Below are 26438 nucleotides of genomic sequence, written 5' to 3'. Positions count from 1 at the left end.
ACTGTTGACACACAATTTTTCTCAGAGACGCATTGTGAACTGACTCAGCAGTTGCAACCACAAAACAATAAAACATTCTAGTGTAACCTACCCTACTTACAGCATCATGTTTCATATCTCCCCATAGAAATCTCACTTAAATCTAAGATGCTTGTGGGTTTTCTTCCTTCACGACATGGGAGAAACATCCTTTTCCCCTAGTCCCAACTTCAGATCAGTTTAAAATCTGCAACAGAAACCACAGACCTCACTTTAATGAGGAAATTAGTCCAATTCCTATTTAGACATAGTGCACTGGCTATGTTCCCATCTTGTTAACCACTCTATTCATCTATATCCATCAGTCTCAATGGATGAAACCAATACTGACACTAATAACTTTGCTTCCAGTGTCTGAATGCTGCTGAATGGAAGGAGACTAAATGCAGCTGAATTTCTCTACAGAATGTGTTTTTTTTTGTCTTCCTCCCCTGAAAATATTTTACAGTGTTTCAAACAGAAAGATTCTGATGCTGCTGCACTGATGTTATTTAACATTAGGTATTATTATCATCGTTCTCAGAAATTTTCTGATACCCATTGGTGTACAACTTGACATTGTACAGGCTTATTGAAATTGCCAAAAGAGGCTGCTCTGCCCTGCAAGCTACTGTGTTCTGAAACTTCATCTAAAAGCCTTGCCTACATGGCTTCTTACACACTTTGTAAAAAGACTAGCTGCCACATTAATATATTATGAAGAACTGAAGGATTGATCAAGTTCCCACCTTGCCGTACCCTCAGTCATACCATGAACAGTTCTTTATTTGTTTTCACACTGGCAGTATCAAATCTAAATACTTCCTGTTCCAAAATAGTCATCATATCCTATACACAACATGTCTATTATATATGTAATAGCGTATCCTACAAACATTTGCATGCTTCCTATAAATATAAAGCAAACCCCTACCCTTGGTTATCTTCCATATATCGTGCGACTGTTACAACCTTACAAGCTCAAGTGCTACCAACATTATTAAAACAGTTACTGTTTTTCAGTTACTGATCAACCACTAACAAAGTCTATCTGCATTCCTGAACCATCAAAGTGAGGTCTTATTAAACAAGGAACGTAACATTGGGGGAAAAAATTATGCTTGCTAATAAAAAAATGGGCATTAGACTGTCTTACACAGAAGCATTTCAGCATTATTTGCCTCCCTCTGCAAATTATAAGATTTTCTCTTTGCCAAAACCAGAAGTACACAGCTTAATACTATAACATAGGACCTGTTGTGAGGTAACACACACACACACAAATTGTAACCAGGTCATAAATGTTAAAATGCAAAAGGAAGGAAATGCCCGTTATTCATCTTCCAGGCAGTATTCAGACATTCATGAAATTGAAAGTTAATGTACCAGGGACTTTCATTATCTGACCCATTCTATCCTATCCATTAGAATCCCATACTACAGGAGACAGAGGACCAATATGTCACTAATACAAGACGGAAAAGGTCACAAAAACTAAGCATCAATAAGACATTACTTCTCTATTAAATTTCACAACACTCAGCAGAAAACATGCTTGCTGAAACCAGAATATTTTATTATGTAATTCAGCCAAACTGAGAGAAATATATGTTTACCACAGCAAGGGCATAATGATTAGTTGTCGAGTGAAAATAATGACTTTTTTCTCTATTTCCTTATTAAAGACATGTTGTTTGTTTAAAAACAAACAAACAAGCACACAAACAAAAACACTGCTTTTTTTTTTCTTTTTAAGGATATTTATTACCACAGAAATATGTTGTTCCTCTGACTATAGCAAACATTCCCTTTCACACAACTGAAAATATAATATTATACAATATTTACTGTTATGTTGAGAAGTCAAGCAAATTTGCTTTCCATTTCCTCTAGTGGAATATTTCATTTATTTAGAATAGCTTTCAGTAAGAACAATATCACTTCTTCCGCAGTATCATTTTAATGTAAGAAAATGATGTACTGACTCCCCTGAGCTTTCACTGTCCTGTTTCTCCCCCACTACTGTTGCTCAAGCTCCTCCATACACATTGCTTAAACTGCACAGCTGAGAAAAATGCACAGCAGAAACTGATGTGCGATTAAATTATTATGAACCGACTTATAAAAATAAATATATAAAAATGCTGTTCCAGAAAATATGCGAACATTCAGAATATTTAAATGCTGCAACTAGCTTTTTGTGAGGCAAAGCTTGCTGTCAAAGATCTCGGGACTCACCCAGACGACAACATTTTTCTTCATGCTGCCCTATCTAGTAATGGCCAAAGAGGAGTACGACCAACAACAGTAGACCTCTCATCCTCATAGAGGATGACAACCTTGTCCACAGTGAGGTGGTTAGGTGCTGGTGGATGTTGAGCCACAAGGTTTCCTTCACTACTTCATGAATTTTGGGGAATGCCACAGGAACAAGTGGTTGCAGCCGGCCAAGCTCTCTCTTGATGCATTGGTTTGGAGGTGCTATGATTTTACAGTAGCACCAATAAACACCTGGAGACTGGGATAAAATTTACCATTTACAGGTAAATAAATATATCCAATTCCTTCAGCAAAACAACCTCTATTAAAATTATTTGCAAAGGTATAAAAGCAACATGTAGACTGACTAGAGTACTTAGGGTGATACAAGGAAGATACAAAAATGAAAATATGATGAGATTAAGGAAAGAAGATTACAGGAAGGAAATTTCATTTCCTAATAGCAGACTGGACAAGGTGACACAAAATGTACTACAGCATGTGTGACTTAAAGGGCAACCCTTTCTGGCCAGCTGAAAGATACAAGAGATCACTACAAGTCTTCCTCTCTGACCCCCTACCCTTTTCTGTCACGATGGTTTGAATGTTAGATTAATGGTGCAAACTGGAAAGTGGCTGAAGAAAAGTCTGACATGATTTCAAGTCAGCTGGAGCCTTGGGAAACAACTTCCACCCTCTATCTTCTGAACATCTCTGAAGACACTAAATATTTGCAATCTTTAATTGGAAATTTGTAGTCTCTAAGATTTTTTCTTAGAAAACAGAAATAATTATTAGAATAAGATAATTGCAACTACAGAAATTCAGAACTGCAGAGTGACAAAGAGTAAATCAAAGGGCTTGAAGACAAGCTATTGCCTTGCCTTGTGCTCACTGGCTTTCAGTGTCTAGGTTTAACCACATTGCTCGTCATCGTATCAGAGGGCATGGGAAAGCCCCTCTTTTCACCCGCTCAGACTGGTCTTCCCAAAGCCCATCAGCTTCCGGCTTTCCCAGGGTCTCCGAGGCTGTGTGCAGCTGAAGGCTCCTGCTGGCTGAGATGCTCTGCTCTGCCACGAGTGACAGAAGTGGGGCTCAGCGGCTCTTGGGAAAAACTGCCTTCTCCAGAACCCTCTCCAGAAGGCTAAACATGAGAAATGCTGACCAGGTCAAAGTGAGAAATCCACCGGTTCTCCCTCTTCTATCTTTCCTCAATAATTTAAAATTCAATATTTAACCAATAAGTATGAACAAGCATAAGAAGACTTCTATTACCTATCAAGAAACACAAAATCCAAAAATTATATGGGTGCATACGGCTCATTTAAAGCATCTGTGTTTATTTACAATGAACCCCATAGTTTAAGGAGACAGAAGGGCATACTTGGTTAGCTTTAACTCTTGCTTTGATAAACACTTTGCAGTAGACTGTGACACAATTTCTATTTTCAAAGTTGCCTTTGCTTTTTAACTATGCCTGAAAGACTGAATCAATAGTAACACAGACAAGGTTAGTAGTTACTGGATAACCTCTGTCCAAGCTAGCAGGTCCTTGAGGCACAAGAAACTAATGCAAAATCAAAGTTAATAGTGCTGAAAAAAAATACATAAATCCCTGAATACATGCTACCTGATGTTGCCTCTTACCCAATCTGCTTAATATATTTGAGATAACAGAGAAGATAACCCAATAGTCCTTTCCCATCCTAATCTTTTTTTTTCTCTTCGACAACACTATTATATAAAAGAAAGCTAGAAACACAGAAAGAAATTACAACTGATTTTTGTTAAAATTAACTTGTAAAAGACAAGAAGGAATCATTGATTGATTGATTGATTTCTTTTATTGTATATCCCTGAATTAAATTCCCTGGACGAAATGGTAGTTCCATCTTTGTGCCCACTATCGTTTAATAAGGGCCACAGTTAACTGGAGCATCAGGTGGTGGGACTGCTCCTCCTTTAAAAATGAGTCTGAAGTTTTCATCTCTCCTTTGAAACAAGGTGGTCATTCACATGACATCTTCTGCCTGCAGGTGTGCTATTGAGGAGTCACCCCAACACATAAAGACAATTGCATAAAGACAATGAATTGCAAACCACGAATATTAAGTTTGCCAATATGATTCATTACTAATTTATTCAGCCTCTGACCATAACCAAACTTAGTTTTCAAACACTGCAATGCTGAAAATCGCTTCTCTCTTAACAGATTTCAGCTAATCCAACCCATATAGTTTTACCTAAGGAGATCAGTATTATGGCACTACGCATGAGAACCCCCCAATAGTTAAACACCACCAAAAAAAACCCTCTTAAAATAACCTGTTAATACACATCATGCAAAATACAGCCCTTTACAATATTTTACAGTTTGGACAGGCAATAGAAAACATTTCCAACTGCAGTATGCACTTATTTGTGAAAGCCAGGAGTTGTTTTATAAATGTATTTGGGAAACACAAGGTTTTTCAGCCAGTCAGGACATTTTCCTATTTAAACATTGATTAAAAATCCTTGCAAAGCAAACCAAGAAGTTGAGAGAGAAATTTTGCAGTGAACAGAAAAGCAGCTGTTTTCTCTCCCTGAAGTCTTATTAATTTAACCAATTGTTTCTTTAAACAACAACAGCAAAAATAATGAAGACAAACTTTAGCTTTTGTTAAACATGTCTCAAGCAGAAGATGTGTGTTGACTAAATTGGTATTTTTCCACGTGAAGGGCATGAGAGGGCATATAAATTTAATCACATGCTATGTTTCAATACCATTTTAGTATGTGATGGGACAAAATACTCTTCGCTGCTGCTTTAAGATTCCTAAAGAATTCCCGAGCAAAACTTTTCAAGCACTTGCAGAAAATCAATGCATTAAAATATCACTGAAAAGCTTTGAACTTTGGCTCTTCAGATGAAAACTGCTTTAATGCAATGTAAGGCTGAGAAATTTGGTTGTAGTCTAAGTGGATTTAGAAAAAAAAACACACAACAAAAAACAACACATATATTTACCCCTTGAATAAAAGTAAATAAATTAATTCTCCATGACAATTAACAGCATCCTGTGCTGTTGTCTTTAGTGACTTTATCTGAATATCACGACCTTGTTTACAAATTGTGATTTTGAAATGCCAAGCTTCTGAGTTCAGACACCATATTTTTTTTTTCTTTCTTTCCGGTCAGTTGCCTTTAACGATTTTCTCTTTTCTACAAATATCTGTAGCCAGAGCATCTATTTTCTGCACATGAGCAAGGACACTTGTGCACTAAGAAAGCACTACCACTTACAATGCTTTTCACTCCTCTTCTGTCTTGTTGGTAAAGAAGCATAAACAATAAAGCATTCAATATCTCTCAAAATACCTATTTATTTGACATAATTCCATGTATTACTGTCACCATTTACCACTATTTGATTTGATTAGATCCTCCTGCCAAAATTCATTATAGAGAAATTTGATACAATAACAAATAATAAAGTCTGCTCATTCATATGTTTTTAAACTATTTTGCTGCTATAGAACAAAAATGGTATTTCCTACCTTGGTTGCCACTTAAGATAGTGCAAAACATAGTCATGAATCTTTGAACACTTTGTGTATGCAGGATATCCGAATTGGAACAGAGCACTGTATTAAGGAACCCTATATTTATTATTAGAAGTGATGCTGAAATTGCTGGTTAGGTAGGATGAGACAGAACACCCTTAACAATCCCCCGCAAACAACATCACTGCAAGAAATGTTTCTAAACTGGTAAAATGATAAATCCTCTACTTATAAACCTAGTCTGGCCTAAGTAACAAGCAACTGAAACTTGCTACTGCACTTGTTCAGTAACCTCCAAGACGCTGAGTTGGGAGTCTTGGATAACTGTATAAGCAACTACCCAAATGACAAAATACCATACAATCTTGTTTCTCTAAAGACAGATTCAGCAAAATAAACTAACCTTATCATGATTAAGAACTGTGATGCTTAAAAAGGTAAGCAGGAGCTAAAGTCTTTGGTCTGAAAGCTCTCCTGAATCAGGACCAGAGCAACCTTTTTAGTCCTGCGCTAAAGATTAAGATTTACCAGGGGAATGGTTAATAGTGGTTTTACCCAGCTGGGCAGCTGAGCTCTACCACACCCACTCTCTCACTCCCCTCCTCAAAGGGAAAGGGGGAGTAAAATATGACGGAAAGGGCTCAGGGCTTGAGATAAGGACAGGGACATCACTCTATGATCATCGTCATGGGCAAAACAGACCCAGCATAGGGAGATTAATATAATTTATTGCCTATCACTTGTGGACTAGAATACTGAGAAACTAAAAGCAAACTAAAATCACCTTCCCCCCATCCATCCTCTTCTACCTTCTTCCTTAAGAGGCACAGAGGAACAGGGAATGGGGGCTGCGGTCAGTCCCTAACACTAACATTTCGTCTCCACCGCTCCCTCATGGTCGCTCCCTGCCCCTGCTCCACGTGGGGTCCCTCCCACGGGATGCCGTCCTTCTGTTAGGAGCAATCTGTTAAGAGTTGCCCCAGCACAGGTCCCCCACGGGCGGGCGGCAGCTCCCCCCAGACCCCCTGCTCCTGCGGGGGCTCCTCTCCACGGGCTGCAGCTCCGGCCCGGGGCCTGCTCCTGCGGGGGCTCTCCATGGGCCGCAGCCTCCTCCAGGCCACATCCACCTGCTCCACCGGGGGCTCCTCCACGGGCTGCAGCGTGGAGATCTGCTCCGTGTGGGACCCGTGGGCTGCAGGGGGACAGCCTGCTCCACCAGGGGCCTCTCCACAGCCCGCAGGGGAACTGCTGCTGCCTGCCTGGAGCACCTCCTGCCCTCCTGCTGCAGTGAACTGGGGGTCTGCAGGGCTGGTTCTCACTCCTCTCTCCCAAATGCTGTTGCACAGCAGTTTGTTTTTTTTTCCCTGTCTTAAATCTGCTCTTCCAGAGGCCTAACCAGCGTCACTCACGGCTTGGCTCTGGCCAGCAGTGTGTCCCTTTTGGAGCCAGCCTTTTCCTGACATGGGGAAGCTGCTGAGCTCTTTTCAAAGAGGCCACCCCTGTAGGGCCCTGCTACCAAAACCTTGCCATGTAAACCCAATACAATGGTATAGGTGAACTTCTGTGCTTTTATCTTGTCACCATAAAAATACTGCCACTGTGGAAATATTGAAGGGCTTAGCATTAGTGTTGCCAAGATACTAGGTATGTGTAAGTATACCCATATTCACCCCAACTAGCTATTCCTTGCTGAACATGCACAAATAATATTAGGTGTCATCACTCCCTTATTTCACATAAATGAGAACTAGAAATGAAAGAAAGGATGGTCACAATAAAAGTGCATTGACAGAAGTCATCAAGGTACAACACTGTTACCAATTATAATTTACCAAATCTTCATTACAACACATTTTTATAAATTACTCCTATAAAAAATGAATACTTAAAATGAAAAATGCTCGTTCTTCCATGTCAGCCTAGCTGAAATCCCAATTTTCATTTAATTCTTATTTAGACACAAATGTAGCACATACCTCCCTCTCCTTCAGTAATAACATCTTCAGGTAAATATTATCTAATGTCTGTCCTTTTGGGTGGAGGAAGGAAGAGAGAAATTCTCCATGTTGCAGGAATTCCAACAGATTTTGAAACTGATCGAAGTTCCTAGAGATCACCGCAGGATACAAAACTGTATAATGGAAACTTCTACTTTAATTATGCAGTAAATACAGGTGCCACAAGAGAAGGTTTATTATTGGGATATCAGTTGTGTTCCCCTAGCTCTCAATAATATCCATTGTGTGAGCTTTCCCACCAACATGCCACAAGAATTCAATGGAAATTTTATTTAAAAGATCATTTTCTCCATTCAGCTAGACCCTTACTCCAAATTAAATGCTGTAGGAAAGGTCTGGATCCATGGTGTAGGCTGCAGCCCAAAGCATCTGTGGAACCTTCTCCACATTAACCCTTTTCCTCATGTACAGGACTGGACTGCCTCCCCAATGACAGAGCAAAAATGACAGCTCTCTTCTGGCTCTTCACGGAGTAACAAAAGCCTGCCACTGGCTAAGGAAAAAGGGGAGGAATATGGCTTAACAGCAAGCTCTCTCTTCCTTCATTTCATGAAAACTGCTCCGCTCCTAGGACGCAAGAGGAGCACAGAGGCTGTGCAGTCTCAAGGGAGGATTCCCAAACTGCAGATTTCATACCACACCCCTTATTTAATTCTAGCATTGTCTCTCCTAACACAATGGAAAAAATATATATGTATATATATAATCAAGACTTCATTTTCCTTCAAGTCATGAAGAAAAATTGCCTTTTGTCCTTTCACACGATCTCTGTCTTCAATTAGAGGACTGCACTCCAAGAAGAACAAGTATGGGTAGGAACAGAGAACCAAAGTACAACAAAAAGCAAGATGCTACCATAGACAGAAGGTTAAGGAAGAGAAGAAAGAAGAAGTGAAGAAGCAGCCATATTCTCACTGTCTACAAGATGAGAACAAGATTTATCCTAACTTTTGTGCCTGGGCATGGAAAGACAGTATCACATTGTTTCTAAAATGCTAAAAAGATGGGGCAGCAGGCTTAAGTAAAGAGAAAGAAATGGTGCCCACAAGGCCTGTTAGTTATCTAGGGTATAATTTCTTGTAACAGCAGAGAAGACCTGAGGAAGGAGTGAAGTCCAGCATTAATTAATTTGATTTTGCCAAGATACTAGAGATGACTGACTTCATTTGGCTAGGAAATATTTAATTGTGAAAGGGTTAAACTGATTATTTTGATCACAGAAATGATTTATTCCAGAGAATTAAAGATATATGGAGGGAAATTAACCAAAGAAATGTAGGAAGGCGACCAAGTGGCAATACAGCATTTCTCATCCCCTTCCAGGTAAACTGGCTTAATATGTTAACTCTAGAGGTCTGAGAGATTTTACCCAGGGAAGAATCCTTAGTAACCAACATCTATAAATATTTGGCTTGCTTAAAGTCTTGGCAAAACACATTTCTAAGTAATCCAGCTAAGAAAACAAATGTTCCAATTTTGAGACAGTCTGAAACTGAGTACCAAATGGTACACATAAGGATCAAAAGATTGTGTGCACAGCCACCTAACATGCATGGCAATGAATGCTTGTTAAAAAGTATTTGAATAGTTTCAGATGACTCATTGAGACTTTGCTGAAAATACGGCTTCCATATTTAAGTGAATTGCTTATTTTTCAAAGTAGAATTTTTAATACCAGATAGTAATGTGTGCATGATTTTTTTTTTATATATATATTTTTTTTTCACATGTAAAGCTTTAAATTTCATGGCATCTTTATTACTAGGCAGGAGAAAGTAATGTTTTCTTGAATGAAATGCTCCAAATACCAACAGGTAGAGGATGGAAATATTTTCTTCTCCCCTCTTCATGCTTCCAATGGCAAAAAAATTTAAACTTAGCATCAGTTGCATACTTGCAAGCAGCTCTGAGTATTTTAATGGAGCAGACTGATAGGACTCATCTCAAGTAAATCTACTGAATAAGATTCTGCAGGCTTCTCAGCGGATGCTGAAGGGATGCTGTTGCCTGACTAACTCGTGTCATTGGGGCTAAGGTGACAGGAAGCAGTAGTTCTACTGTGTGTGACTCAGTTTGCTTCTCACTTTCAGAATTTGCATTTTATCCAACTTTCTGAGCAAGAATAGATGCTTCTTACCCAAGAAGAATGTGTATATGATAAGCTTCCACAACGCTAATTGCAGGCTCGATTTTCAATTTAGGGTTAATGTCAGAAGAAAAGCTAACGTCAGTTCTAAACATATCTTCCCTCCCCTTAAACTTGATGAGTCTGACCGCTATGTTACCAAGCACCAATTCATTTCACCCAAACTAATCAATCTCTATTTGTAGTCTGAGCTAATTTGTCACAAATGCATTCACAAAATACCTTTATTTGTCCTAATTCTTGTAGCTCATCTCATTTTCTCTTCTACACATTTCCCTGGCCAAGGAGGATGATCTGATTAAGATTCTGTTTAAAAGTAACATGGTGTTGGCTGAAGCTGACTTTTGTACCCTTGCCAACAGAAAATGATCGACATTAATAATAACCCATATTGTAGCTATTCTCCATGGTGATAGCAAAGTAATGGCTGATGCAAAGCCAGCGCCAGTATTTTGAAACAATCAGGGAAACAAAATGGGCCCACATACCTGGCAGCAATAAGAGTCCCTCCACTGATGGATGGGAATAAATATAAAGGCTGATAGCACAGTAATAAAACAATGATGATAACCCAAAATTATTTATTACAAGGCAAGAACACTGCTGCCTGCTCAGGCTCAGCTGTAAATGGAAGCCGACATCAATGGATGACTCTCAGCAAGAAAACATGGCCCGTTTTAATTTGGGAAGTGTCATCTCATTTTTTAAGGTGAAAGCCATTATCAGAGGTGACAATGATCTATAGTGAATCAAAAGAAACAATAAAAACCCATACTTAACCCCTCAATCCATTACATTTGCTACAGATAGTAACTTCCTTTCAAATACCAAAGTGACATCTTAGGAAGCTGAAAAACACCACTAACATCTTCTCAGAAATCAAAAGTCCTATTTGGTTTATTAAAGAAGGACCAGAAGTGATACTCTTATAATATTTTCTTTGAAGATAATACGATCGGCCAATATTATTCAGACAACGACTGCTGCTGAAGAACAGCGCACCCCATCAGAAATAATGAAAGAACACAAAATAAAAACCTAAAATAAAGTAAAATTCTGATGTGCTGTGTTCAGTAACTCCTGGAGAGTCTAGTCACCAAGGAAAACATTTCTCCTCACCATTATCTGGCTTAACATGACTAAACCTATATTGACATATTTAAGACAGATAATGTGCAAAAGAAGTCTTACGGCACATCCCACATAAGTTCTATGGCCTCCAGTAAATGTTTCCATAGAAACACCTTTGCCACAAGAAAGGTGTACTTTTGCAAAGGACTTGGGGGTTAAACATTCAGATTCCCATGGCAACTGTTGTGTCCAAAGGCTGAAGTACCATGTGTCAGTGCCTTTTGGAGAAGTATACAGGAGAAAGAAGGAGAAAAAAAAAGTCACCCAATATTTTCTTCACTGGAACTCGTAATCATAGCTGATAACCATCCAAAGTTACCTGAATGTGAAATGCCTCCAGACTGTATTTGGAGTTAAAAAGTTTGTGTGAGAAGGGTAATAAAACAATGGAAAAACAAAGGAAAATAGTACTATTGATTCAAATGGCAGTGAGTAATGTGACACACTCTCAATGAGTAAGACCTATTATGTTTTATATTTCTTAAAGTCAGAAAAGGGTCTCAAAAATCCCCCAGATATGCCTAATACTGAATAACCTATTAGCACAAAAAAATCAGAGTCCTTTTCGTCCATTGGATTTTATGATTTTATTCTAAAAGAACTGACTTTAGTTTTCAGTCATGCATTCAACCACCATCACTTGCTGGGAACAGACTCTACTTGCAGACGACATTGCTTGACAGAGGTCTAGGGTAAGACTGCTGAAAGAGGGCTACATATTTCTCATACTTCAGAAACTTCTCTACAGGCTAATCTAGAGCAGCCCTGTGGGAGCCCTAAAAAAGAGCAAACATTTATTAAAAGCAGACTGCCAGACAGTACTTCTATTTTTCAGTGCAGTCCTTCTCCCTTCTACTAACAAAACAGAAGACACCTTATAGCATAATATCTCTGTCCATACTGTCATTGTTTTCTTTCTCTCTAAAATACTTCCCCAGAGATTTCTTCTACAGCCTTTCATACCTCTAAATTTTTTGTTGCAGAATCTCAGGTTTGGGTCAACTAAAATTATCAACCCTCTTCCCTGTTCTGAAATCTAAGAAGTCAAAATGATCCACATCCCATGCTCTGCAAAGCACATCTTGCCACATGACCCATTTGATGCTTGCGTATTTATATGACTAATATATCTGGATATTTTTCATAATTATTTAATAAATTGTTCTAGATAAAATCTTGTTAAAAATGTGCTGAATAGTAAAGCATATTTCCTTCACTAAGATGCACGTAGTGCTCAAAGATCCTTTATCCAGTTATGGTAAAGCCTTACAACTCGTAGTAAAAAAATACAAATGAGGGGAAAAGATGTATTTTCTTTTCTTTTGTTAGTTAGAACCTAGATCTCTGCTTTTTTTTTTTTCTTACCTGTTTTGAACCTCTTTAAACATGTTTAAATGTTTTAACTATGCTTTAAAAGAAAGTAGAATTCTTATATATCACCTGGATAGAGGAATAAAATTTGTATGCTTCTCTTTTTTTTTTTTTTTTCTGAAAGTACAAGTAGAAAGAATATTTTGTCCATTTTGAGCAGCAGAAATCAGATTGGCAAGAAGCATGTCCAGAACTCAAAATTAGTCCCAGTAGTGGGTGACTCCTGCCCAGTTGGGAAGACAGGGAATGCAGGAGGAGAGGAAGAACTCTGGAGAAATTTTAAGAGGACAGAGACAGGCTTACAGTATCACACAGTATCACAGATTTCTAGGTTGGAAGAGACCTCAAGATCATCGAGTCCAACCTCCGACCTAACACTAAGTACTCCACTAAACCATCCCTAAGCTCTACATCTAAACGTCTTTTAAAGACCTCCAGGGATGGTGACTCCACCACCTCCCTGGGCAGCCCGTTCCAATGCTTAATAACCCTTTCGGTAAAGAAGTACTTCCTAACATCCAACCTAAAACTCCCCTGTCGCAACTTTAGCCCATTCCTCCTCGTCCTGTCACCAGGCACATGGGAGAACAGACCAACCCCCACCTCTCTACAGCCTCCTTTATGGTAACTGTAGAGAGCGATAAGGTCGCCCCTGAGCCTCCTCTTCTCCAGGCTGAACAAGCCCAGCTCCCTCAGCCACTCCTCGTAAGACTTGTTCTCCAGACCCCTCACCAGCTTGGTCGCCCTTCTCTGGACTCGCTCGAGCACGTCCATGTCCTTCCTGTAGCGAGGGGCCCAAAACTGAACACAGTACTCGAGGTGCGGCCTCACCAGAGCCGAGTACAGGGGGACAATCACTTCCCTAGACCTGCTGGCCACACTGCTTCTTATACAGGCCAGGATGCTGTTGGCCTTCTTGGCCACCTGGGCACACTGCTGGCTCATATTCAGCCGACTATCAACCAATACTCCCAGGTCCCTCTCGGCCAGGCAGCTTTCCAGCCACTCATCTCCCAGCCTGTAGCTCTGCTTGGGGTTGTTGCGCCCCAGGTGCAGGACCCGGCACTTGGCCTTGTTGAACTTCATGCAGTTGACCTCAGCCCATCGCTCCAGCCTATCCAGATCCTCCTGCAGAGCCTTCCTGCCCTCGAGCAGATCGACACACGCACTTAGCTTGGTGTCATCTGCAAATTTACTGAGGGTGGCATTATGAGCATTGTGAGGATGCAATGTTGTCATTTATTGAACAACTTCCCTTTTTGAAGTGCCATGTAAGTAGGTACACTGAAAACATGGAAAATGTGCAGTAAATATTTACAATTGAAACACCACTCTTTTCTGAAGAAGCAATTTGTTCAAGTGACCAAGTGTAATCTTTTCTAAAGAATTACATGCACTCAGAAATGCTTTATGCATACAGGTTGAAAATAATGGACAGCAATTAGTAGATAGGTAGAAGTTGTTTTTTTTTTTATAATTATTTTTTTTGTAACTTCAACAAATTATTTCAGAGGGTAGAAAAGCCTGATTTTGGCCTGAAAACCACAGCATCCAAAGAAAAAAAGTGCACATAAGGATTCCAGATGCATAAGCTGTCAATATATACTAATTCTATGGGCCCACTATGACAGCTAATAGGAAATGTTTGATATTTATTTATTTATTTATTCTTAATAGACTCTCCCACCTGTAAAAATATCAAGGGTTCAGGGACTAATGAGAGTAAAAATGATTAAGTACAATAGTTTCCTGCTGGAATTCTATATTTATTCATGCAGACATAGTTTAAGAATTTGGGAAATTTGAACATGCTTGGAAACAGATCCAGAACTGGAAGGAAAAATTAAGAATGCTTTTTCCACTGAAACCCAAAACTTCAGAAAGCTAGGATACGGATATAATTAATAGTACAGGAACACTAATGTATTCCTCAGATGAATTTTGAATTCTTGTCCTTTCTAAAGCATAATAAAGGTCAAATTCCTTATGAACACATAAGTGATTTTTAAAAATTATTTTCTAATGTTGACTGTACAATGGTGCTTATTGTCTGGAAGGTAAATCCCTCAGTTTCTTGTCCTGAAGCCTAAGACATGAACGTCTGTGAATCTGAGAGAAAACTGCTTGAGGATGATGAAATCTGGTAAAACTGTGATAGTACATGAAAGATTACCTACCTGTGAACTGTCTAGAGACTCTGTTCTTCTCATTCCTATGAATCCTATTGGATCTGGTAAAAATGCTGACCTTTTTTGTTCAGATGTAAGTACTTGTTAGATGCCTGTTTTCTGAGATCTTTGAAATGATCTTTAACGAGAGCTTGGAAAGTAACCAGCATTTTATCTGGTCACTGTCAAAGTAATTGGAGTTCCTTGAGAGCAAATACTTAGAAATTCTCAGAAAAACAAACAAACAAACAAACAAAAAAACAGTGGAAACTTTTTCTCTTGCATCTGAATTAAAACTAGGAATATTTTTTAGAATAACCAAACCAGGGATAAGAATAAAGGCAAACTCTGGAAAAAAGATGAGACAGTTGAAAGGTATCTTCAGCTGAAAGATTGTGTCATTATACACAGATATTATCATTATCAACAAGTTTCTTATGCATTTCCTGTCATGATCCAGATGCACATTGCAGATTGGAAAACAAAACAAAACAACAACAACAACAAAAAAACACAAAGGGGCAAAGGGGACAAAAAGGCATTGACTGGAGTCAGTCTACACTACCATAAAGTTCAAGAAGGGCTGGTGAATCAGAAGAACCAACACAGACAGGCATGATCTAGGATGATGAAAAATTGTGAAACTCCAGTAGAGAAATGTTTTGTTTTCAAACAAAGGAGGCCCAGATTTTAAACACAACCACACAGAATCCTTATGGAAAAAAAAAAAAAAGGTAAACATTTCTGTCAATAGATATTCACAGTTCTATCCTTTGACACCTCTTCTGTAGAGGTTAACTAGTTATGAGAATGCATGGCTCTGATATGAATTTTGAAATTACATTTTCAGTGCTTGGAAACTTAAGAGATCTCTTCGAAGGGAAAATAACATATACTTGAAGCAATTGCCTGCCACCTAATCTAGTCCTCTGCTATACCAGACAAGCAATTGTATCACATAATCCTGTTTATAACCTTATCAAGTGTCATCTTAAATCTGGTTAGATTTCCTATTCCAAACGGAAAGCTGTTGCAGTTGTTTTCTCAATACCTGCAGAAATTTTCTAGGCAAGAGGTACATGCAATTGGCTGACATCTATTTTTTCTTGAACAAACATGTCCTTTCCCTGATAGCCTGCAATAATCCTAGGAGCTCTTATTTGCAGTGATTTCAATATCATTCTCATCCTTCTTGATGACAGACATGCCCATGGCATTGTGGAAGGAACCCCATCAATATTTTAAGTAGTTGATACTATTCATTACAAAGGCTAGAAATACCTTATCACACGCCTCTTGCTATCATGTTTTGCACAGCCAAATCTCATCAGTATTTCATAAACATCCTATGAAGGCCTTATGCACTAAGTCATTTTATTCTAACTGATGAATATTCAGGATACAGCAGAAATTATTATTTGTTTCTGATGAACACCTTTGTCTTTAGTGCTATTTAAATTCATCTCTTTTTTATTCTTATCTGCTCTCAAAATTACCCAGTTCATCCTACTTGTTATTCAACTCCTCCTCTGCATTGAGATTGACCCCATCTCTGCTTTATCAGCAAATTTCATTCATGAGTCAAGGTCATTAAGGAGAATATTAAATAAGATTGTTCACTTGATGAACTCCCCTAATATCCTTTTTCCCTTAAATACTTCCACTTTCAAGAAAACCCATCATCTTGGGTAGCTAAGGAGCATACATGTAATAGACAAAGGGTCAGGAACAAACTTGATTGCTTGGAGACTCTTCCCGAAGCAGCAGTACGCTGAAACCTGCTAGTATTATCAAAGGTATTCAATATTAATATTTCTGTTGCAGTGCTGGTATTAGACGTGGTACATGGCTCTCACCAAGCTGCTACCTTTTGTTACGCTAAAGTCATCCTGGCCTAGCCTAAGCATAGGGACGACACCACAAGCGCAGGGTCAGGGGATGCTGGAGGGATCTGGAAGGAAGCTCCAGGCCTCAAAAGCTGCAGCAAAAGAGCTGGTGATGTCAGGCAAAATCTCCAAGAGAAATAACCTAATTTGCAAAGTAAAACCCAGACTGTCTGGAAGACAGATGGTTAGTGAGGAAAGAGAGAGACCCTCAGACCCTTGAATTGTAACCTAAATCGCTTCAAAGTACCATATATATTTGCAGTATCATGATTCTTACTTTTTAGTATCAATATTGTGAAAGATTCAAATGGTATTATGCATCCTAGTACAATAACGTTCTGCAATTCTTACAGCTTTGCTGAAGTGGCTTTATAGCTGTGCAACAAAATATTGCCCCCTTGTCCTTTAGTGTTGACAGGTTCACAACCACTGAGACAGCCCACTGGAGCTGGCAGGCCAATGGGGTGAGAAATTGGACACCCTCAGCAACACTGCTGAGATAAAAGCCATTGCTAGGCTTAGTAAGTTTGCAGGCTAAGCCAATCTGGCACAAATAAAGAGAAACTGGAAATAAAAACAACAATAAAAAAGCTTAATTGAACCTCTTTGCGCATATTCCAGTTACTTTTGTGCCTGTTGGCCTACACAAACTGGCAGCATGGGTAATGGCAGTAAGGGCAGGTGTGGAGAAGAGATTGTTCCTCAGGGGAAGGGAGGACAAATGGCGGGCATGCAGGGACACCAGCTGGCTCACAGACTGTGCTAGAGCTTTCTGGACTGAGGTCGCACCATGAGGTAGCAAGCACGGGAGGGAAATGAGAAAGCAAATGTAAAATGGAGAACAGGAATAGACTGATTGCATCCGAGTGACCTTGGTTCAAACACACTGTCTTGCGATATATGGAAGTACAAAACCGCCTTTTGAGGCATGCTTGTCTATTTTACAAGGATTTATTGTCAAAAATTGTGTTTCTCGCAACTAGGTTATAGGAGTTCACACAAACTTGAATCAAGCAAGTAAATTCCTGCATCACTATCGCTATTCTACTGAAGTACAGAAGCCCTCAGCTGGCATTTAGCTGTCATACAGGTATACCCCAAACATAGGACTGGCAGTTCATTTACAGAAGGCTAATCGGCAGAACAGCCTGATGGTAAGCTTTTCCTCTGTAGGTGTGACTCAGGTTTTTGGGTCAGTCTGAGGAATTTACAGTTTTGAGTTAGAGTTAAGCTGTATAGAATAGTTATAAATTGAGTTTTAAAAACCTTTACAAGTACCTTTAAGAAAGATATCCATAAAATCCAGTTAAACGCAATTTAATTTACTTGAAGATAGAGGCTAATAGTATAACGGAAAAAGAGCTGTGCAGTCAATAGCCAAATGAATCAAGAATTAATCTGGGATTTTCAAAGAACCTGGAAGAATTAGATGAGTCTCTGAAAATCCCTCTCAGAAATAGAAGTAAGACCTTCTATGCCTTCAAAGAAAAGTCAGTTACCAATCAGTCTCCAACAGTAGATGTTGCATGCAAAGACAAGATCTCAGAATTCAAGGTCAGAGTTCTAACTAGCTGGAATGTCTTTCATTAGCTATTTTCCTTGGATGTTTCCCAATGTGAGAAAGTAATAACGGTAGACTAGAAATGATCAAAGTGCGATCTGCAAGGAGTTTCTGATGAGAGCATCAAGAACTGTATCACTGATACAGTACTTGATTAAAATCCTCATGCAAGGGAACTTTAGATTTAAGGACACTCAGTGATTAAGGATTATACCAAAAGCCTCCAAAATCAGGTTATAAAGACATGTGACATTTCTCAGTAATTTCATTATTTTAAAAACTGTTAAACTGATGCCCCTTTGCTTAGGCCTTCATCAGTTACATATTAGTACTAAAAAATAGGAAAAATTGAAAAAAAAAAAGTCCTCTATTTCATTTCCACTGTAATCTTCCACAAGTTTCTTAGAATAGTGAGGCTGAAAAATACTGTGTATAAAAAAGAACAACCCTCACACATCAAAAATACAGCAGATATAATTCAAAGGAGAGGAAGGAGGTGTTAGGTGCTTTTTTAGAAATGGGTTTGGATTACCAGCTGTTTTAAAGCAGCTCGTGTCATAGTACAAATCTAGACATGGTTGCAGTAATCATTTCCCTTCACTTGTCTCATCCTGCATTTGCAGTACAATGGTGAGCATGTACAACCATAGCTGTTCAAGTTAGCAAATGTAAGTCATAACAGGGAACATTTAAGCAGAGAAAAAAAAAAAAAAACAAGTTGGAAATTCTGCTTCCCTAACAGAGGTAATCAGCTTTGAACACAGGGAAACTAAAATTTTCTGCTGTAAGGATAATTTCTGGTACTACAACATAGCATCCAAGACATGACATTCTCCCTCTACAATATTTTTACTGAAGTTCTTCCTGCAACTGAATTAGAGAAATCAAAACATGATTTTTTTAATCAACATTTTAATTTCATATGCTGAGATTTATTTTAGAGTGAACTACTCCTTTATAGTAGGCATCATACTTCAGTTTTACAAATTTCTCTTTCTATGTCTGTTATTTTTACTATCTACGTAAATGCAGTTGCAAGCACACAATCTATTAACCACCTTATGAGAAAAATCTGATGTGTAAATTAGCAAGACATCCTAAGGTTTAGTGAGTAAAAGTTACAAGAAATTCCCTTTTGCTTTTTAAGCTAATTACTTAATTGATGCATTTGCTTCATTAAGCTTTAGGTGGTTTTTTTTTTTTTTCTTTTTTCAAGTAGCAAAACGCTAGATGTCATGCATTTTAAAAAGATCACTTTCAAGTGACTGATCTAAGGATCATTTTAAAGTGTTGTCTCTTGGAACCTTTCAGCAAATATGGGTTTGATTGTGATTTGTAACAATGGTATACAGATCAATATTTAAAAATTTGCACAATTACTATTGAGAAGAATATAAGCAATATTAACCACCTTGAATATCTCAACACCAATTGTGCACAATAGAGGCTCTTTGCCTATTTGAAGATGTAATGGACTTTTAAAGTGCAGCTTTACAGAGTTAAGAAATTGGGAAATTCAAATATACATTCACACAAAAGTTACTATGAATGTTTTTGCAAAGAAGAAAAATTAGTACCAGATAAATGTAATTATTAGAGCTAGTAAAAGAAATTGATCCACACATGAAAAGCTAACTCTCTTGTAACAGGTGAGAAGTCTTTTCAGAATTAATTAAAGCTAACCATATCAGGATACAGCACATATTCAATAGAATAACGGTTACTTCCTTGTTTGAGCTTTCACAAAGGGATATTTCTACTTTTCTATGACACTTCTTTTTGTTGAACCTTATTAATAATAATATTGAATTTAATTATTAAATATCATTAAACTGTGTAGTAGGACCACACAGACTCTGTTGAATCTGCGAGCTAAAAGATGGATTTAAAATTAACAAAGAACAAAGAAGCTACACTCTTTTACATAAGTCTGGAGAAGCATGTCCCCCCAAGTGAGGGGGACAAAAACCTGTTTTAAATTTGACTCTTGTCAAACATCACTTTTCACTGGCACACACATGTGTATGAATTGTCAGGGTGAAAGGCAGAGCCCATACCTCTTCACTGTGCAGACCAGAGTCCATTCAGGAAGGTGGACGTTCAGTCCACATCTTTCCAGTCGCAGAGTGGAAGCACCCACTGCTTGGTTAGAGAGCTATTTGCACCCTTCTTTTGTGGGATCTATCTTATTAGTAGCGATTAATGGAGTTATCTTACTAAGTGCTGCGCTATGGCAACAAATCTGAAATCCATGCAGGTATACTTTTGCTGATATATTCATAGCTGATGTTTGGATTTCTTTTTCAGGTTCCAGATGAATTCCATTAAATCCCCTACTTCACCCAGATTTGATAATGCCAATGACTCTGTTGCCCCTCTTTCTTTTCCTTTGATTTCACAACCAGGATGAGCAGATAGTGTATAGAAAGGATTAAGCCTCCAAGCTTCTGCCTCCGCAGATTTCCAAATTCAACCTCAACGTATAAACTCAAAAGGCAATTTTATGTTAAAAAAAAAAAAAAAACATGCTAGGATGCCTCAGTGCATGGTTTTTGAAAAAGTCAACATAGCATTAAAATAGGTGCTGTTGAAAGAACATGAAGTTCACTGGATATCTATGTTGAAGGGTGAATGGTATTACTGGGAGTTCAGCAAGCTTACCGGGCATGAGGTTTCTGATATGTCTGAATAAATTATCAAAATTGCAGAAGTATTTCTGCCTTGCATTGCAGCCTGCTTTCATGTCTCATTTAAAACTCACAGCATCACACAAGATAGAACTAGTTTTCACCACTATATATTGAGTAACTAGAGAAGTTAAAGGACTCCTAAAAGATGTGAAAATGTAACAAAGATTTATTTTGGTTGAAAGATTGGATGCCTGGTGAAAACTTGAACTTCAGTTGAGTGGGTGACTAAGTCTTTACTATCCTTAGGAAAGCAGAATATTGAGAAAAGCCTAAAAATGACACACAGAAAAGATATGATTAAAAAAAATAACCTGGATTTCCTTCTATGCTTTGTGGTTGTTATTAATGTAACAGCTTCCAAGATACACAGGTCCATTTCTGATGAAAAACTCAGTCTGTGAGACACAAAATCTAAGCCTTCAGTCTACATTAACATCTATTTTGTTCATAGCCTTTTTTTCATGGCTTTGGCTTTCCTAAACCCATCCCTGTGCGCTTGGACAGTGTCTCTAAGCTCCTCCCCAGTCACCTACCTCTGTTTCCACCTCTTCTCTACTTCTTTTTATGTTTGAGTCTTGTCAAGACCATCTCATTCATCCTACAAGCTTCCTATTGACTTTGACTTTTCAGATCCCTGAAAGTCAACTAGCTCTCCTTGACCCCTCTTCTCTCCATGTCCACATCTCATAGGATCCTTCCAAGCAGGTCCATCACAGGAAAAAGACTGCTCTCCTGAAATTTAGCATTGTAATTTTGCTTTTATTCTTGTCACCTCTTTGCAGAATGCTGAACTTCTCCATTTCATGGTCACTGCAGCCATGGCTGCTCCCAGTCTCCAAATTCCAATCCAAACACTCCTTGTTTGTAAGTATGAGGTTGAGCTGAGTGTTTTCCTTTGTTGGCTCCTTGATTACCTGTGTCATAAACAAATCTCTCTCTTTTTTTTTTTTTCTCCCATCAATTCAGCCCTTTTTCTTTCACAATGTTGCCTCGGCACAGCAGGGTTTGCAAGGCAAAGCTGTCAGAATCATTAGAAATGAGAACCAGAGGATGAGATGAATTAGAAAGCAACAGTTAGTGGCATGGTCTCATGTTTGAGCATTCCTGCAACTGTTACAGAGACAGGATACATCAAAATGCAGTCAATATTTTCTTAGAGAAACTAAGACAATAGAAACTTAAGGTCGTTTTTTTTCCAGCATCTCCTGTGGAAGGTACTCTGGTGATACGCCTAAATTAAAAAATAATGCATTGGGACATCCAATAGCATGCTTGAGTATGGTTATTTAACATGATATTGCATGGTGAAGATGCTGGTTTCCTTGTTCTGTATGACAGGACCATCCTTTCCTTGCCCTATATCTTGGACAGTTTCGAGAATTCAGCTTTGAAACCCACTGGCACTCAGTCAAATTCTGCAGTGGACCAGATGGCAAAAAATAGTTAGTAATTCAGTAAAATTTGCAGTTCGCAAGTTTAACTACACAGTGCTACCTGACACACTGTGTCACTGTGCTCGGCAAACCACTTAGAATGGTCCATTCACGTTGCCATTACATTTTTCATTTTGATTCTGCACTTATAATGCCTTCACTTACTGTCCAGATTATGCAATGCATTAAAACATCTTTAAAGTGGGAAGCAAACATGTACCAAAAATTAGTTTCAGTAACCCTCGCTGTGAGGAAATTGAATGATAACACCCCCTGCAGAGGTCCAGAGATTTACAAGCAACCATATCTGTTCACACCAACCATTCAGATCCTGGACAATATGTAAATACCAGGCTCCCTATAGTGCATCTAGTAATTTGCAATGCTCACTTTCAGCTAATAATTTGTTCAGCCCTCAAACAATTTTATAAGCTGCAAAAGTTTGGTTCAAATCAGATTTGAAGCTTTGTGGAAAAAAGAGAAAGAATTTGGGGTTTGCCTGTATGCACAACATAGCTAAGAACTTTAAAAGACCTCTTAATTGAAACCAAAACATAATAGAAAGAAAGCCTGTACTAGACAGCATGAAAGCCTTTAAGAATTAATTTAACTATCATTTGGTATTTCAGTATGTGATTCCTTCTTACTAAAATTTGACAAACATGAATTTAGTAATGGAAAACCTGAAAGCATCTGGGGCTTTGAAGTGTTTTATCTGTATTCTGCAATTCATCCCACACATGGCGCGATGGTAGGCTGTGGGTGCTAAGATCAGATAGAGGTTGGAAGTTCAAGAGTTGTGTGTGTGCAATAAGTGCATAAATTTTATTAGTGTGGTGCAGAGAAAAGTAGTTGTTACCATTAACCATTCACCTATCTGTCTGTAACTTCTCTTATGCAAATACATAATGGAAGAAACTCCACCAGATTTTCCTTCTTTTGATATTATCTATTGATAACTTTCATAGCTTTTTAGTCACTTTAGAAAAAACAGTTAACATCAATTCTGCCTTACAAGTAAGCTGATCTCACTACCAAGAATAAGTTACTCAGAACAAAGACACATATGCACTTATGCATGCTCATGCAAAACTCTTACCAAGATGTAGCCACTGAATCTCATTTATACACGAACAACCCCTTCGTGACCAGCTTACTCAATTGCAACATCTCCTGGTTTCTAGCACCCCCACGTCCAGGGGAGACACATGTCATGCTATACTTTCACGTAGGCAATGGAACTCCTATACACCTTTCAGGTTTTCTTTGAAAGCATTCCCATCTTGCACTGACAGAGTAAATATAAAGCTTTTCCTGGCAACATTACAGCCTTTATCCTTGCTGGCTCCATCTCCCTTCTGCCTACTCACTGCTAAACACAGCCAATTCCAGGGAAGTTTGAGAAAGTGAAAATAAAGTAAACCTGTATGTTGGTGTGCTGTATATCACTTTTACTATGCAAATGATTGTTTAGAGAAGAGTAAAAGGCTGTAAATATTTTGAGAAGTGGGCCCCCAGTGCCTCTTCAGTATTCCAAACTGCGTTGTGTGCTTCGTAATTATGTAATATATGGAATACCAGCTGGTTTGAATTGTTCTCAGGGGTTTTGGATGATATCAAAACGCTCTGCTCCCCCAGCGAGAGCCATAATCAAGCGAATAATACCATAAAGTCAGACCAAATTGACATTGAGTTGTTGGCTTTTAACGCACTTTAAACCAGATGTTAATGGCCTACACTGTGATTTTTAAGTTTTTGAGGCTTTTTTTTCCTTAGATAAAGCATTATTTCTCTGACAAAATAATGCTTTGGTATGTAAAGATTCTCTCAGAAGTTGCATTTTATATTTTCTGAAGAGACAGATAACCAAATGTTTATTTTCCACTGCTAGGGCAAACAATGCAAGGGATACTTGTTTTGCTGTCACAAAATAGTGTAGGGAGGCAGCAACACACACATTGCTATGTATGCAGCATGACAATTGCTTAAAGCAAAGTCTTCAGAGTAAACTTTTCAATTCTTTCAGATTCTTCCAGTGGCACAAACTGAAAAGAAGTGGTAGCAGTTTTTGTTTGTTTCTTTTTTAAACAAGCACCTTCATTTACAGTATTTTTGCAGATAGTTCTGTAGTGCATTACAAAGCAATAACAACCCAGAATTTCTCCAGAGCTCATAGTCTTTAGCTCATGAAGCTTTACCAAAATGTAATAAGAAACTAATCGCAGAACTAGTCTATAATATCACACTCATTTTGTGCAATCTAATATAGAAGCTGAGAAAGCTCTCAAACTGTTGGTTCAAGCTCTCCCTTACTGAAGTATCACAATTAAACCACTCTCTTTCCACAGAGATTACACCTTCCTTCATCATATTCTTAATCATTTTTTTGCAGCCATGCTGAGACAACTTTCAATTTTTATGACAGGGCAAAGAGCTCCTTCCCTTTGTGTACCACTCCTTCCCAAGTCAAAGACCCTGTAAAACAAAGAAAGAATCACGAACCATTTAGCATGTTTTCTATGACTATGACAATAAGTGGAGCTGGCTGTAACTGGAGAGGCTGATCTTTCCATTCACAGTAGCAAGTGAAAGCAAACATATCTACCCTCCTGGAGGTATCTAATGAAATAGCAGGATTATCCTAACAAAGAAGTCCATATTGAAGTACAGACTTGAGACCCAGCAGTCATGGTGCAGCTCAATAACCTGGTGCCCAACAGCCAATCTGCTGGCACAACCAACCAACACTTCATACAATGCCTGCACAAATGCCATTCACAGCTTACATTTTCTCACAGAATGAGCCAAAAATCTGTCATGTTTCAAGGATGCAAGAACTTAAGCATGGCTGCCATGTGTCACCTAATCATGAGATCAGTCCATGTTACTCTCTTCATCCTTCCACTCCTCCTTGTAGCCTCACCAGTTCATCACCCTGATCCCTTGACAGCCATTCTGCTGATTTTAAGCTGCTTTGCATGTTGCTGCCTGATCCAAGATGCGGGAATACTAGGAGATTATGGGTGCTGTTAAACAAAGCTACTGCATAAAAGACGGAGTTCAGCAACTGTTGGCTGCAAGAAAATGAGAGGAATATAAAAATGTAACAACTGCTAATCTATATCATCATATTCCATGGTTAACCACAGTGATGTTTTGTCCCTGATAGAGTAATACAGCACACCTTTCATATAAATATGTAACAATTTTTCACCAAAAAGCAGTATAATACCCTTTTATCCTCTTAAATAATATAAAAAACATGTTTTTTTCCTTATCAGTAGCCTCCTTCCAGGTAGCTTTGTTAAAGCAGCAAATAGACAAGCCCTTAGGTAAAGGGAATAAGCACAAGCAATTATGTTATCCATTATTCAGATGGATAACTACCTTAGAGAAGAGAACACATGTTTTTTTTCTAATTAATAACATTTAGGACACTAACAAACTAGGATGTCACCTGAAAAGATTTTTATGGCCTACTGGGTGATATTTTCTGAAGGAATACATAAAAGTAAAGGAGCATATGAGGGACTTCTGTTTGGGTTGCAGACAGATTTTATCAGCCAATTCAGGTTAGATTGCAATTTTACAGTGACTTTATACAACAATTCTATACAGAGTAAACTTCTAAAAACGAAGTGGTAGTCTTACACTTAAATAGTTAATATTTTGTTTTCTATTATTTCTGGAGTCTATCTTGTGGAGGTGGAATTTTTTTTTTCTTATCAGTTACATTATTTTCAATATATCAAAAACTGACTTTCAATCCTTCTTCTCCCGACAGAAGTCTGTAAGGAATCCATATCAAAATGCAAATTTGCAGCCTTCCAGGTGAATGGGCCCTGAGATAAACTTCTTGCCTGAAGCTTGCTGGAATTTTAAGAAAGTAAGATCTAGAAAATAATCCAATCAGCTTTGGTACTCGTAAAAAAGTTCCTTTTGAGCAGCTTAACAAAGGGGTTGCCTTTTTTTTTTTTTTTGGTATCTAGGATACTAACTCTACTTTCCTTATCTTTTTTATTAGTTTCTTTAATCCAGGACAGAGAAGGGAATAAAGATTTTTTTCAAGAAGAGCACTCAAAATTTTCTTAACAGGATTGCCTAAAGATGGACTCCTAAATCTGTATTTAGGTATCTAGGAGGTTTGACTTTTTGGCATAAATAACAAGCAGCTCTCTTCAAAGATATTCGCCATCCTTAACCTAACTGAA

The 26438-nt window shown here is 38.3% G+C and overlaps 2 protein-coding genes and 1 long non-coding RNA gene across 5 annotated transcripts in view; 1 reads left to right on the top strand and 2 right to left on the bottom strand.

Annotated features, from left to right (window-relative positions):
• The window catches only part of SASH1 (SAM and SH3 domain containing 1), a gene marked incomplete at its 5' end in the record, with an annotated part of 518822 nt that overhangs the window by 359567 nt on the left and 132817 nt on the right, over nt 1-26438 (bottom strand). The window lies entirely within an intron of this gene.
• SAMD5 (sterile alpha motif domain containing 5) overlaps nt 1756-26438 on the bottom strand; it is a 201442-nt gene continuing 176759 nt past the window's right edge. The window contains exon 4 of the mRNA XM_080584028.1: nt 1756-7929. Within this exon, the coding sequence (XP_080440154.1) occupies nt 7837-7929 (93 nt within the window). The 3' untranslated portion in view covers nt 1756-7836. The remainder of the gene's footprint in view (nt 7930-26438) is intronic.
• Nucleotides 18799-26438, top strand: part of LOC308191539 — a 63025-nt gene continuing 55385 nt past the window's right edge. Inside the window, exon 1 of the long non-coding RNA XR_013948109.1 lies at nt 18799-26113. This is a non-coding gene — a long non-coding RNA (uncharacterized lncRNA). The remainder of the gene's footprint in view (nt 26114-26438) is intronic.

This window comes from Anser brachyrhynchus (assembly GCF_964034855.1).
Source record: "Anser brachyrhynchus genome assembly, chromosome: 3".
Classification (NCBI taxonomy): domain Eukaryota; kingdom Metazoa; phylum Chordata; class Aves; order Anseriformes; family Anatidae; genus Anser; species Anser brachyrhynchus.
Note: the sequence above shows the minus strand (reverse complement) of the source record. Positions and strands in the feature narration are given on the sequence as shown.